General features: G+C 41.7%; 1 protein-coding gene across 15 annotated transcripts in view; it reads left to right on the forward strand.

Moving 5' to 3' along the window:
• Positions 1-12237, forward strand: part of CASK (calcium/calmodulin dependent serine protein kinase) — a 508902-nt gene that overhangs the window by 273880 nt on the left and 222785 nt on the right. For all 15 annotated transcript variants that reach the window (XM_073616292.1, XM_073616297.1, XM_073616294.1 and 12 more), the window contains exon 8: positions 10050-10172. In XM_073616292.1, coding sequence (XP_073472393.1) covers positions 10050-10172 — 123 coding nt within the window. The remainder of the gene's footprint in view (positions 1-10049; positions 10173-12237) is intronic.

Consider the following 12237-nt stretch of genomic DNA (forward strand, 5'->3'; position numbering starts at 1 on the left):
GGCAATAACACGGTGTGGGCTGTTTTCTGCCAGTCACAGGCTGTGTCACGCCCCTCCAGCCTGTGTCTTAGAATAAGAGGACGGTGAAGCCTCCATTAGTCTACATGTAATATCTGGCCCCTCTTGTGTTTAGCTGGTTTGAGGGCTGTTCTTTACCACTGTGTATACACCCACACGTCTGACTCTCTAGTCACATGGGCTGCTCAGATGTGATCAGGAGGAAATGCTCAGCATAGAAACTCGCTGAAAGCTGAGCATATGTAAAGCTGCCAACACTGCTCTGCAAAATCCGTAGCTGCATTTTGGACTTGGACAGAAGGGGGAGATAGAGAGAGCAGCAGGATCAATCAGATATTTACAGAAATTGAATCTCATAGTGACCGAGCGTGAACAGTATGTAATACAGCATTTATTGATAGTTTTTAAGATGCGGGTTTAGTAATACTTTAAATGCTTTGTGCACAAAGACAGATTTATGCATTTTTTTACTTTGGTAAAACCTGCAGACCTAGTTCATTTGCACAGTGGGTCAGAGTCCCAGTCTGCAGAGCTGTGTCTTATATTTATTATTGTGCCTCAGTGTTGTGCCTCAGTAGTGTTTGAATCCACATATTTACATGAGACAAATTTAGGATATTTAAGGAGTATACTGTATGAAAAATAATGTTAAATGCTAAAATATTTTTCATAGTAGATTGCAACAGTTCAAGCAGGGGTTAGGGTGGACCTTACCTTTAACATATTGGAATGTTTCTCTTCACAGAGCACAATGATTTTAATTGGACATGAAAATAGCTTGTTGGCTATGTTTCCTGTTGTACTTTAAAGCTCGTCCCCTGCTGGTGTAACAGAGATACCCAGAGGAGAGTCGAGAGATGTCTAAAGAAATAGATTAGCTCCTGGGGAATCCATTTTATTGCTCTGCATGACATGTAATGCTGCCTTGTTAACTATTTACTACAAGCATGGAGGGACAGTTAGTACTTTATGATGTGATTTACACATGAATGATTTTTTTTTTTTTTTTTTAATCTATGCCATGCCAATATAGTATTTGTTTTGTTTGATTACCAACAAGTTAAACCATAGTCTGGTTAGAAAGGAACTTGTCATGATAAAAGTATAGGCACTGGTGACTTTTTTTTTTTTTATGGAAAAAGCTCTGCGGATAGTAAGAATATATGGTGTTTTTGTGTAAATGTTATTTATTTTGTTCCAGAATAAAAATATATATGATAGACACATTAATTTCCGACAGGTTAAAGAAGAACTCCAGCTTTTCCTTCTCAAAACAGATGCATTGTGCATGTAAATGAATCACAACCCCACTGTCAGTTTGTGTGTAACTTGCCTCCTTTAGCTGTATAGAGCAGGCTTCTGTGTCTGATGTCAAGGTTCTCGGACTTCCTGTTTCCTTCCTTTTTCAGCCCTGATACTACATCTCCCATGATCCTTTGAGCCTCTGTAGTTTCAGGGCGGGCTACGGGAGTCACTTGTGCTAGTTCTGGGAGTTGATGTGGGTGGGTCCCAGGGTTACTGTGGGTCTAGGCCTCCTTGTGGGTGGTGAAAGGGGAGGAATGGAAATGTGTTATCCCCACCCACATTCCATTCCTCTCTGCAGTGAACAGAGAAGCAGGAAGAGAAACTTCAGTCAGAAAATGAAAGTGATTTGAAAGGCAAGTTTTTTTATTTTTTTAAAATAACAAACGTCGTACTTCCCTGCTCTGTGTAATGGTTTTGCACAGAGCAGCCCCGATCCTACTCTTCCCCCACTGCCTCTTGCTAAGGGGGCACTCATGCATGCTTGCTCACGCAACCCGCACAGAAAACGCATGGCTATGCCACCAAACAGGCGTGGCTCTCACGGTGCCATTTAGGCTAAGTTTGCATCTTTGAACACGAACACTTTGCATCTTCGAGAGCGAACACTTTGTTCTAGCCACAGCTCCCGCTTGTCTACTGTTCACCTCCTGAAACCACTGGTATTTGGAACTGTTCATAATTCCCTCTACCTTGACTAAAGAAAGCATGATGCTGCCATCACCATGCTTCACTGTGTGTATGGTGTTCTTTTGGTGATGTGCAGTGTTTTTGCGCCAAACATATCTTTTGGAATTGCAAGTTCAACCTTGGTTTCATCATACCATAACCCATTTTTCTCCCATGCTTTTGGGAGACTTCAGGTGTGTTTTTACAAAATTTACTCGGGCTTGGATGTTTTTCTTTGTAAGAAAAGGCTTGCCACTCTACCCCATAGCCCAGACATATGAAGAATGCGGGAGATTGTTGTCACATGTACCACACAGCCAGTACTTGCCAGATATTCCTGCAGCTCCTTTTGGCAGCCTCTCTGACCAGTTTTCTTCTCGTCTTTACATCAATTTTGGAGGGATGTCCAGTTCTTGGTAATGTCACTGTTGTGCCAGATTTTCTCCTCTTGATGATGACTGTCTTTACTGTGTTTCATGGTATATCTAATGCCTTGGAAATAATTTTGCACCCTTCTCCTGACTGATACCTTTTAACAATGAGATCCCTCTGATGCTTTGGAAGCTCTCTGCGGACCATGGATTTTGCTGTAGGACAGAGGTAGGCAACCTCAGCCCTCCAGCTGTTTTGAAACTTCAAGTCCCATGAGACATTGCAAGACCCTGACCAACACAGGCATGACTCCTAGAGGCAGAGGCATGATGGGATTTGTAGTTTCACCACAGCTGGGAGGCCGAGGTTGCCTACCCCTGCTGTAGGATGTGACTTAGAAAATGTCAGGAAAGCCCTACTAGAACAACTGAACTTTATTTGTGGTTAATCTGAGGCACTTTAAATGATGGCAGGTGTGTACTGACTCCTATCTAACATGAGTTTGAATGTGATTGCGTAATTCTGAACACAGCTACAACCCCAGTTATAAGAGGGTGTACACACTTATGCAACCACATTATTTTATTTTTGTTATCTTCGCCCCCCCCCCCCCCCCAAAAAAAAAAAAAAAGATTTCAGTTTGTTTTTCAGTTGAGTTGTGCAGTTTATAGGTCCCACTAAGCCTGGGTCCACACTAGAGCTATCAGTTGTATGGCTGAACTCGCATTGGATTCACACAGAAAATAGTGCAGGGACTTGTTTTTCCGCGCACTAGAATTGGATCGCATGGGTGTTCTTACCTATGCGATCTGATTCCTGTGCGAGTTCACAGTTTGCACTGCAATCTGTGAATTAAACTGGGCGTGTTGACACCCGCAGCGGTTCGCACAAGGCAGTGTGAACTGCCTGCGGGAGAGGAACGATGTGGGAACCGGCGCTGGTGTTACTAGTATTGACCCAGGGTAAAAGGTGGAAAAAGTTCTGAAATGTATTTATCTTTGTCTATTTTTTTTACATCCCAGAAACCTGACATTTTAACAGTGGTGTGTAGACTTTTTATACCTATTGTACAGTCATGTCCAAAAATATTGACATCCCTGCATTTCTGTCAGATAATGCACCACTTCACCCAGAAAACTGTTGCAGTTACAATTGTTTAGGCACTCTTATGTTTATTTCTTTTGTTTGTATTGGTAAGACACAAAAAAGTAGAGAAACAAAAAGCCAAATCTGACACATTACACACAAAACTCCAAAAATGGACTGGACAAAATTATTGGCACCTTCTCAAAATTGTAAGAAATAATTGCGTTTCAAGTTTGTGATTCTCTAGTAATTTTGTATATAAACTCACCTGTATCAATTAACAGGTGCTGACAATATAGAAATCACACCGGCAACCAGTTAAAATGGTGAAAATTTTACTTGACCTGTGTGTCTGTGTGGAGAAGAGAAAGAGCAGCAAAGAATTGTCTGAGGATTTGAGAACAAGAATTGTGGAAAAGCATGGACAATTTCAAGGTTGCAAGTCCTTCTCCAGATATCTTAATGTTCATATGTCCACTATGCGCAACATTGTCAAGATGCTTACAGCCCATGGCAGGTGTAGCTAATCTCCCTGGACATGGTCAAAAGAGAAAAATTGATCAAAGATTACAACAAAGGATTGTTTGACTGGTGGATAAAGAACCCTAATCAACTTCCAGACAAATTCAAGCTGACCTTTAGTCAGTCACGGTACAATTGTGTCAGCTTGCACTATACGTTGCCATCTGAATGAAAAGGGACGCTATGGTAGGCGACCCAGGAGGACCCCACTGCTGACACAGAAACCCAAAAAACCCAGATTGGAGTTTGCCAAAACTTACCTGAGGAAGCCAAAATCCTTTTGGGAGACTGTGCTGCGGACAGACAAAACAGAATTACAGCTTTTTTGTAAAGCCCATCATTCTGCTGTTTAAAGAAAAAGAAATGAGGCCTTTAAAGAAAAGAATACAATCCCTACAGTCGAACATGGTAGAGGTTTAATGATATTTTGGGATTGCTTTGCTGTGTCAGGCACTTGATGTCTTGACTGTGTGCATGGCATTATGAAATCTGAAGACTACCAAAGAATTCTGGGGTGCAATGTAGAGCTCACTGTCAGAAAGTTGAGTCTCCATCAGAGGTCATGGGTCTAACAGCAGGACAATAACCCAAAGCACCCAGCAATAGTTTAAGACAAAGCGCTGGAGAGTACTGAACTAGCCAGCAATGAGTCCAGATCTAAATCCCATCACATGTGGAGAGATCTCTAAACAGAAGTTGGGAAAAGGAACCCTTCCAATCTGAGAGACCTCTGGAGCAGTTGGCTATAGAAGACTGGTCCAAAATTCCAGTAGAGAGGTGTAAGAAACTCATTGGTTACAGAGAGCGATTGATTTCAGTTATTTTTTTCCAAGGTGTGTGCTACAAAATTTCAAATTGAGAGTGCCAATAATTTTGTCCAGTCCATTTTTGGAGTTTTGCATGGAATGTGTCAAATTTGGCTTTTTTGTTTCTCCACTTGTTTTGTGTACTATCAATACAAACAAATAAACATGAGAATGCTAAACATTTCTAATTGAAACAATTTTCTGCGCAAAGAGGTGCATTATCTGACAGAAATGCAGGGGTGCCAATATTTTTGGCCATGATTTTATGCTTTATAGCACTAACAATGTTGATACTTTGACATCCATGGGGTCCTTTTTATTGTGTAGTTTAAACTAGGACTGAATGTAGATCCAAAAGTTTACCAGTCTGAGAACTTTGAGTTGTAGAAATGGTGACCAGTATAATTGCAAGGGTTATTTGTGACCTGTCTGCTGCTGACATCAGCAGGAAGCAAGTCATATGGAGAGGAAGCAGATGTGGGTCCGATTCTTGTGCAATCAACACTGGATTTTACTTACTAATGCAGAATGTAATCATCTGCTGAACACAGCGTCAACAAATATTTGTAGTCGTCACTAATTTGTACTCCTATGAAGACTCGAGACCTATTGATTAGGCCCAGGGTACGGGTGGATTGTGTACAGTGGTACAAGGTTACCATAAAGTTAACATCTTTACAATATTCTATTAGTCATGTAGCAAAATGTGATATCAGTTTTATAATGTTCCAGGAGGTACTGCTAAAGCTGACATCTCAGTAGTTTTCTTATGACTTTTAAAGCGGTAGTAAAGTCTGCTTATTATTCATACCCACAGGTAAGCCTATAATAAGGCTTACCTGTAGGTACACTAATTCTCTTCAAACATGCACCAATTTAAGAGATATTTACGCTGCAAAATTACATTTTTTTTATTTTTAGGACAGCTGTATGTTTCAATTAACTTTTGCTAAATCACCACCTGAGCTAAAGTAAGCTTTAGACACCTCCCCCCCTTCAGCTGCTTATGTTCACTGATGGCTTCGCTGGTGCACTGTGTCTCCATAGGATTAAATGGGTCATATATCAAGACTTCTAGCTTCATTCAACCCAGTGGGGACAGGGTGTGCAAGTGCCACAGTCTCTAAGGCTTGGTTCACACTGATGCAATTTCAGATGTGCCTTGGTTCACACTGATTTGCATGACAATGGTGATACCATTGCTTCCAATGATGCCTGTTCACATCAGTGCAGCACAGCTGTGATGCAACTTTGAGAAAGGGTCCTCTGTCACTTTGATTTACAGTGCAATTTGGCTCCATGGAATATGCAAACCACAACCAAAAATGCAACCAAAGTCACATAATTGCACTGCAGATCAAGTCAAAAGCGCATCACAGTAGTGTGAAATGAGCTTAAATAGATTTTGCACTGGGTGGGATGTAAAGGTTTGAGCATGTGACTCTGAAACTGAGGTGAGTAATCAGCTCTGAAAGGGGGTAATTTCGGGGATGGAGTTTGTGAATGTTTGTTTAAAGTTAAAATATTGCAAAAAAAAAGTGTTTTTATAATCCTTTCTGAAAACTGCAGCAGCTGTGCGTGGCAACCAGTCAGCTTCTATCTTTCTCATCTATCTTATTTTCAAAGCTTATCTAAACAAGCTGAAGATAGAAATGCATTGGTTGCCCTACACAGCTGTTGCAGATTTTGTCTGCTGCCGTTTTGATGAATTTGCCCTCAATATATTTAAAACATGTAATGATAGTATCCAGTATTAAATGCTATCCAGCAAATGCAACTGTGCCAGGGGTTGGGTAAACTTTGAGGGCCTATTCACACTCATTCATTTTTGCAGCCAAAACTCATGCAATTTTCTGCATAAAAAGGCATTTCAAGTAGAAATCCATTTCTTCCTACGTGGTTGATTCACATCTTTGTGCTGCAGTTTAGTGTATAGAGGAAAAGGAAACTATATGCAAATTCACATCTACACATGTGTATTACCACACACAGCATCAGTGTAAAACCCTGCCCAATGCTGCCAAGACTGCTTTCAATGGTCACTTTTTATTCACGGGGTTGAAATCATCTTTAAAGGAGAAGTACAATCAAAGCTCATTTGTCTTTACTTCTCCTATGGATCACAGGAGTGCAGTACTTTCTGCACTCCTGTGGCCCGGTTTCAGCTGACAGCGAGCTGAAGCCAGCTGTCAGCTTAAGTCGCAGAGCCAGTCTATGCTCAGGCAAGATCACGACAATGAAGTCGATCCACCTAAATGCCTGCTGGACTGCCTTCCACTGAGATCTTGATCCGGCCAATCCCCCCCCCCCACAGCCCAGTGCTCCAGTGAGCGGGGGGGGGGGGGGATAGTGGGGCAGAGAGAACTGAGCAATTGGCAGTGTTAGATCATTCGGTACTCAGTGTTAGAGCCAGCGGGGGACAGATGCTGCATCCACCTAGGTAAGTATGATTGAGGGGAAAAAAATCTCCATACTTCTCTTTTAAACAGAGAGAAAGAAAAAAAAAAGGCTCTAGCTGCTCAATCACCCCTAACAGTAATGTAAATGGTCTCAACCCCTTCAATTAATATTTTTTGTGGACAGCTTGGCCTGGAGAGACTCTTGAGAGGGGATATGATTTCAATTTACAAATACCATATTGGTGACCCTACAATAGGGGTAAAACTTTTTTGTGGAAGGGAGTTTAATAGGAAATGTGGCCACTCACTAAAATTAGAAGAAAAGAGGTTTAACCTTAAACTGCGTAGAGGGTTCTTTACTGTAAGAGCAGCAAGGATGTGGAATTCCCGGTGGTTTTAGCGGGGGGGGGCGCATAAAATAACTATTAGATAAGCACCTGAACGACTCCAACATACAGCGATATACAATGTAATAGTGACACATATAATCACACACATAGGTTGTACTTGATGGACGTGTGTCTTTTTTTCAACCTCACCTGCTATGTAACTATGTATATAAGGGGGGGCATTATAAGTAAAGGCACATAAAATTGAAAAAAAATGAAATGAACATAGATAAATCTGGCATTACATGTCTACTTACTGTGCCCTGAAAAAGTCTTCATACCCTTGCAATTTTCATTATTTTGTTATGTTACAACCAATAACCTAAATGTATTTTATTGGGATTTTATGTGATAGACCAACACATGGTGGCACCTAATTGTGAAATGGAAGGAAAATGATAAATGGTTTTCAAAATTTTTACAAATAAAAATCTGAAAAGTGTGGCGTGCATTTGTATTCAGCCCGCTTTACTAAAATCTAGTGGAACCAATTGCCTTCAGAAGTCACGTAATTAGTAAATACAGTCCACCTGTGTGTAATTTAATCTCTGTATAAATACAGCTGTTCTATGAAGCCCTCAGAGGTTTGTTAGAGAACCTTAGTGAACAAACGACATGAAGGCCAAGGAACACACCAGACAGGTCAGGGATAAAGTTGTCAAAGTTTAAAGCATAGCTAGGTTATAAAAAAAAATATCCCAAGCTTTGAACATCTCATGGAGCTCTGTTCAATCCATCATCCGAAAATGGAAAAGCTTATGGCACAACTGCAAACCTACCTAGACATGGCCATCCACCTAAACTGAGAGGCCAGGCAAGGAGAACATTAATCAGAGAAGCAGCTAAGAGGCCCATGGTAACTCTGGAGGAGCTTCAGAGATTCACAGCCTAGGTGGGGGAATCTGTCTATAGGAAAACTATTAGTCATGCACTCCACAGATCTGGCCTTTATGGAAGAGTGGAGAAGAAAGCCATTGTTGAAAGAAAGCCATAAGAAGTCCCATTTGCAGTTTGTGAGAAGCCATGTGGGGGACACAGCAAACATGTGGAAGAAGGTGCTCTGGTCAGATGAGGCCTAAAAGCAAAACGCTATGTGGGGGGGGGCATGAATACAAATTTTTCTTTGCGATAGCGGTCCTTTAAATATTTTTTGAGATCAATGATGCTTAAATGCTTAAGCCATAGTAGTGTCAATATATGTCAGTTAATAACAACACTGATTAATTTGCATATTTGAATATGTTTTTTATAACTTTTTTTTATGGACTTAAGAGGCTTTTATTTGGTACCCTATTTTATTAATACCATATTTATCGGCGTATAACACGCGCCAGCGTATAACACGCACCCCAAGTTTAGGAGGGAATTTTAAAGAAAAAAACTTTTAGGAATAAAGTTTAAGGAAGAAAAACTTACATTAAAATGCCCATCAATGCAGCGTTATCGGTGTCCATCTGCAGCCTTGTCAGTGTCGGTGCAGCCTTGCTCCAGTGTCTATTGCAGCCTTGTCAGTGCAGCTTTGCCCCAGTGCATAATTGTCAGTGCAGCCTTGCCCCAGTGTCCATTGCAGCCTTGTCAGTGCAGCTTTGCCCCAGTGCAGAATTGTCAGTGCAGCCTTTCCCCAGTGTCCATTGCTGCCTTGTCAGTGCAGCTTTGCCCCAGTGCAGCCATGTCAGTGTAGCTTTGCCCCAGTGCAGCCTTGTGTGATCGCCGCGATCCCTGCCGACATACACAGCCGTGTGTAAATTCAAATATGGCGCCGAGACTGCAGGGACTCGGCGGAGCTAAGATGCACAAACCCGAGAGTCCTCGGCTTTTCTCGGCGCTGCTTACAGTCCTGCCCAGTCCCGCCCTATGATGGACATCACACAGGTCCAATGGCGGGACTGGGCGGGACTGTAAGCGGCGCCGAGAAAAGCCGAGGACTCTCGGGTATGTGTATCTCGGCTCCGCCGAGTCCCTGCAGTCTCGGCGCCATATTTGGATTTACACACGGCTGTGTATGTCGGCGGCAATCGCCGCGATCGCTCCGATCACACAAAATTGGCGGGGATCGGCCTATAACACACACCCACGATTTTCCCCTGATTTTCAGGGGAAAAAAGTGCGTGTTATATACTGATAAATACGGTAATTTCCCTGCTCTGTTTTTCCTGTTTTGTTTTTTTTATTTAATAATGCAGCTGTATGTGACAGTTACACTATTAAATAGATGGTACCATAGATAGTGTTTATCTGCAGGCTAAAGTCTTTCATTAACAATGAATCCTCCAGCATGCATCTGATCGCTGTTAGAGCTGATCAGAAACCACTTTGAGAGTCATGTTAAGTGTCTGCTGCTTGCTATCAAATATGAAGTAATTTAATAAGATAAACTAGGCACAGTGCATCATACTGTGGTACATTTAAAAATTAACTTTGGGTGTGAAGGGTTTACTTTGATTTGATTGGGCTTTAAGCAGGTTCTGTTCTATCCAATCATTTAGATGAATCCCAGACAATGGAGCCATATATCTGAAAGTGCCAAAGACCTGGTGCGCCGCATGCTCATGCTGGACCCTGCTGAAAGAATAACAGTCTACGAGGCACTCAATCACCCATGGCTGAAGGTAAGAGCATGATACAATTACTATGTGTAGTAGCAGATGATGAGCAATGCTCTCTAGAGTTCACTTATGACCAACACTTGGAATTTGATTTCCTCACAAAAGCTAAGGGTGCACTGATGAGGGTTTTTTAGGTTGTTTTTTTTTCCGAAATAAAGTTACAAATTTTCTGTAGGAAACTGTAAGCATAACAGTAGGTGTGAAGAAAAAAAAAAACGCTGAATTCAAAGGATCAGTTTGTGAAGTACTTTGCAAATTCCCAAAGTGATGGAGGACTGATTGTTAACAAACTCAATATAGCTGTATAACAGTTGAAGTGTATGGCAGAGGTAACTATCATTGCCCTTGTGAATGTATGACACACTGAGTTATTAGATCTCTATGTATTCTACTCATTGTAGACCTAAACTGCATTAGCTGTGAACTCTACCTCTACTTTCATTCTTGCAGAGTTGTACAGGCTACTGTCCGGTACTAAAAATGCTTAGTCTGGTTTCTCTGCACAATGTGATTTTCTCAGTGTGCGTTAGAAGCTTCAGCAAGTAAGATTGAGCCCATTCTCATTTCCTAGCTGGAGGAGCTCCAGCATCATCAAGTCCATTCCTCCCTAGTCTGTCTATAACTCACCCATTCCATTCAAGGATTTAACTCTTCAATAATGGAGTTTCCGCATCATATCTGAACTTTGCAAATGCAGTTTGCCCAGGAACTCAGGTTCACTTGAATAATTGTTCTGTTCATATGTAATATGTTCTGTTCATTACATATATGGATTCAGCCTCTTGCTGAGTGGCCTATGAAAATGCTAGTTGCCTGACTCTACCAGACACCAATGCTTTTTGCATCACTAATATGCCATAACAGTTATACACGTGAAGTCAGAACTTCTGATCTGTATCCTTGTCCCAGGTCAGGGACAGATTCATTTAATGAAGTAAACAGCAGACACCACAACATGCTTCTCTTTATTTTCCCTCTGCTTCTGTCAAGTTTAGGGCCAAATCACACCTCTCTATTGTAGTGTTTTGAGGGAATGAACATGTTACCGTGCTTTTCATTGCCATTCGTTGTCAATGACACCCCAATGCACTAACCCAATGACCCTTCAGTGCACATGTATTGCAGTCCACCTAAACACATGGTAACATGCTACTGTGGGTTGTGGTTTGCCGTGTCAGAAGAAATGGTGCATTTTCCTTTTCTTTCTTTCCTTTTCTTTCTTTTAAATGAGTGGCCTTAACGCAGTGCATCTTAACATGTGACATAACATGCATTAACACAATGCACCAGAATGGACAGGTGTGAATCCAGCAAAGAGGAGAGGAAACCCATAAGTTGCACATCACAACAAAACCGTGTGTGGAAAGTGAAAAGGACCCCAGGCCACACATCCAACGCGTTTCACACCGCCCACTGGGCTTCTCCATGATTAACCCCCTGTTTTTTACTTTCCACACACACAGGGTTTTGTGATGTGCGGCTTATCCTTTCTTTGCATCACTATGGAGCTGGGATGGGCTCCATCCTTCATCCTTGCCTGCATTCCCGGGGCTGATAATAGAAGAGAACCCCCTGGAGTCTTGAGCAGCACTTATAGTTTTGGCTTTGGTTCAAGGTGAGAATTTAGGCTCAATTTAATTTTGTTACTGCAGTTTGAATTTAGTCCTAAGCCCTGCCGTTCCAGTGACCAAGACGACTGCCTCAGTGTCAGGCTTTGGTGTAACAAAAATAAATCGAATAGAAAAGCAAAATAAAGAAAATCTTGTGAGCCACAATGGTCCTGTGCCAAACGTGTGCTAATCTCCAGCTGCAAGCGTAGATCACGTTTCATATATCCGTATTGCAAACAGTGAAGTGCATAAACAAATGCAAAAGGTGCTTAGTGCTCCATAATAGACATCACAGATGCCATAATACTGGATCACAAAGTGATGAGTGAAACAGTCTCATATAGCAATATCAAATCTGTGCATAAAAATAGTGTCCATATATGGTGTCATCCGTCATGCTCCTACATCCTAGGTGCTGCAAATTATGCTCCGGTGCACTCCAGTGGCCCCCTTAGGAT

Source organism: Aquarana catesbeiana, linkage group LG02, assembly GCF_042186555.1.
Source record: "Aquarana catesbeiana isolate 2022-GZ linkage group LG02, ASM4218655v1, whole genome shotgun sequence".
In the NCBI taxonomy this organism is placed as follows: domain Eukaryota; kingdom Metazoa; phylum Chordata; class Amphibia; order Anura; family Ranidae; genus Aquarana; species Aquarana catesbeiana.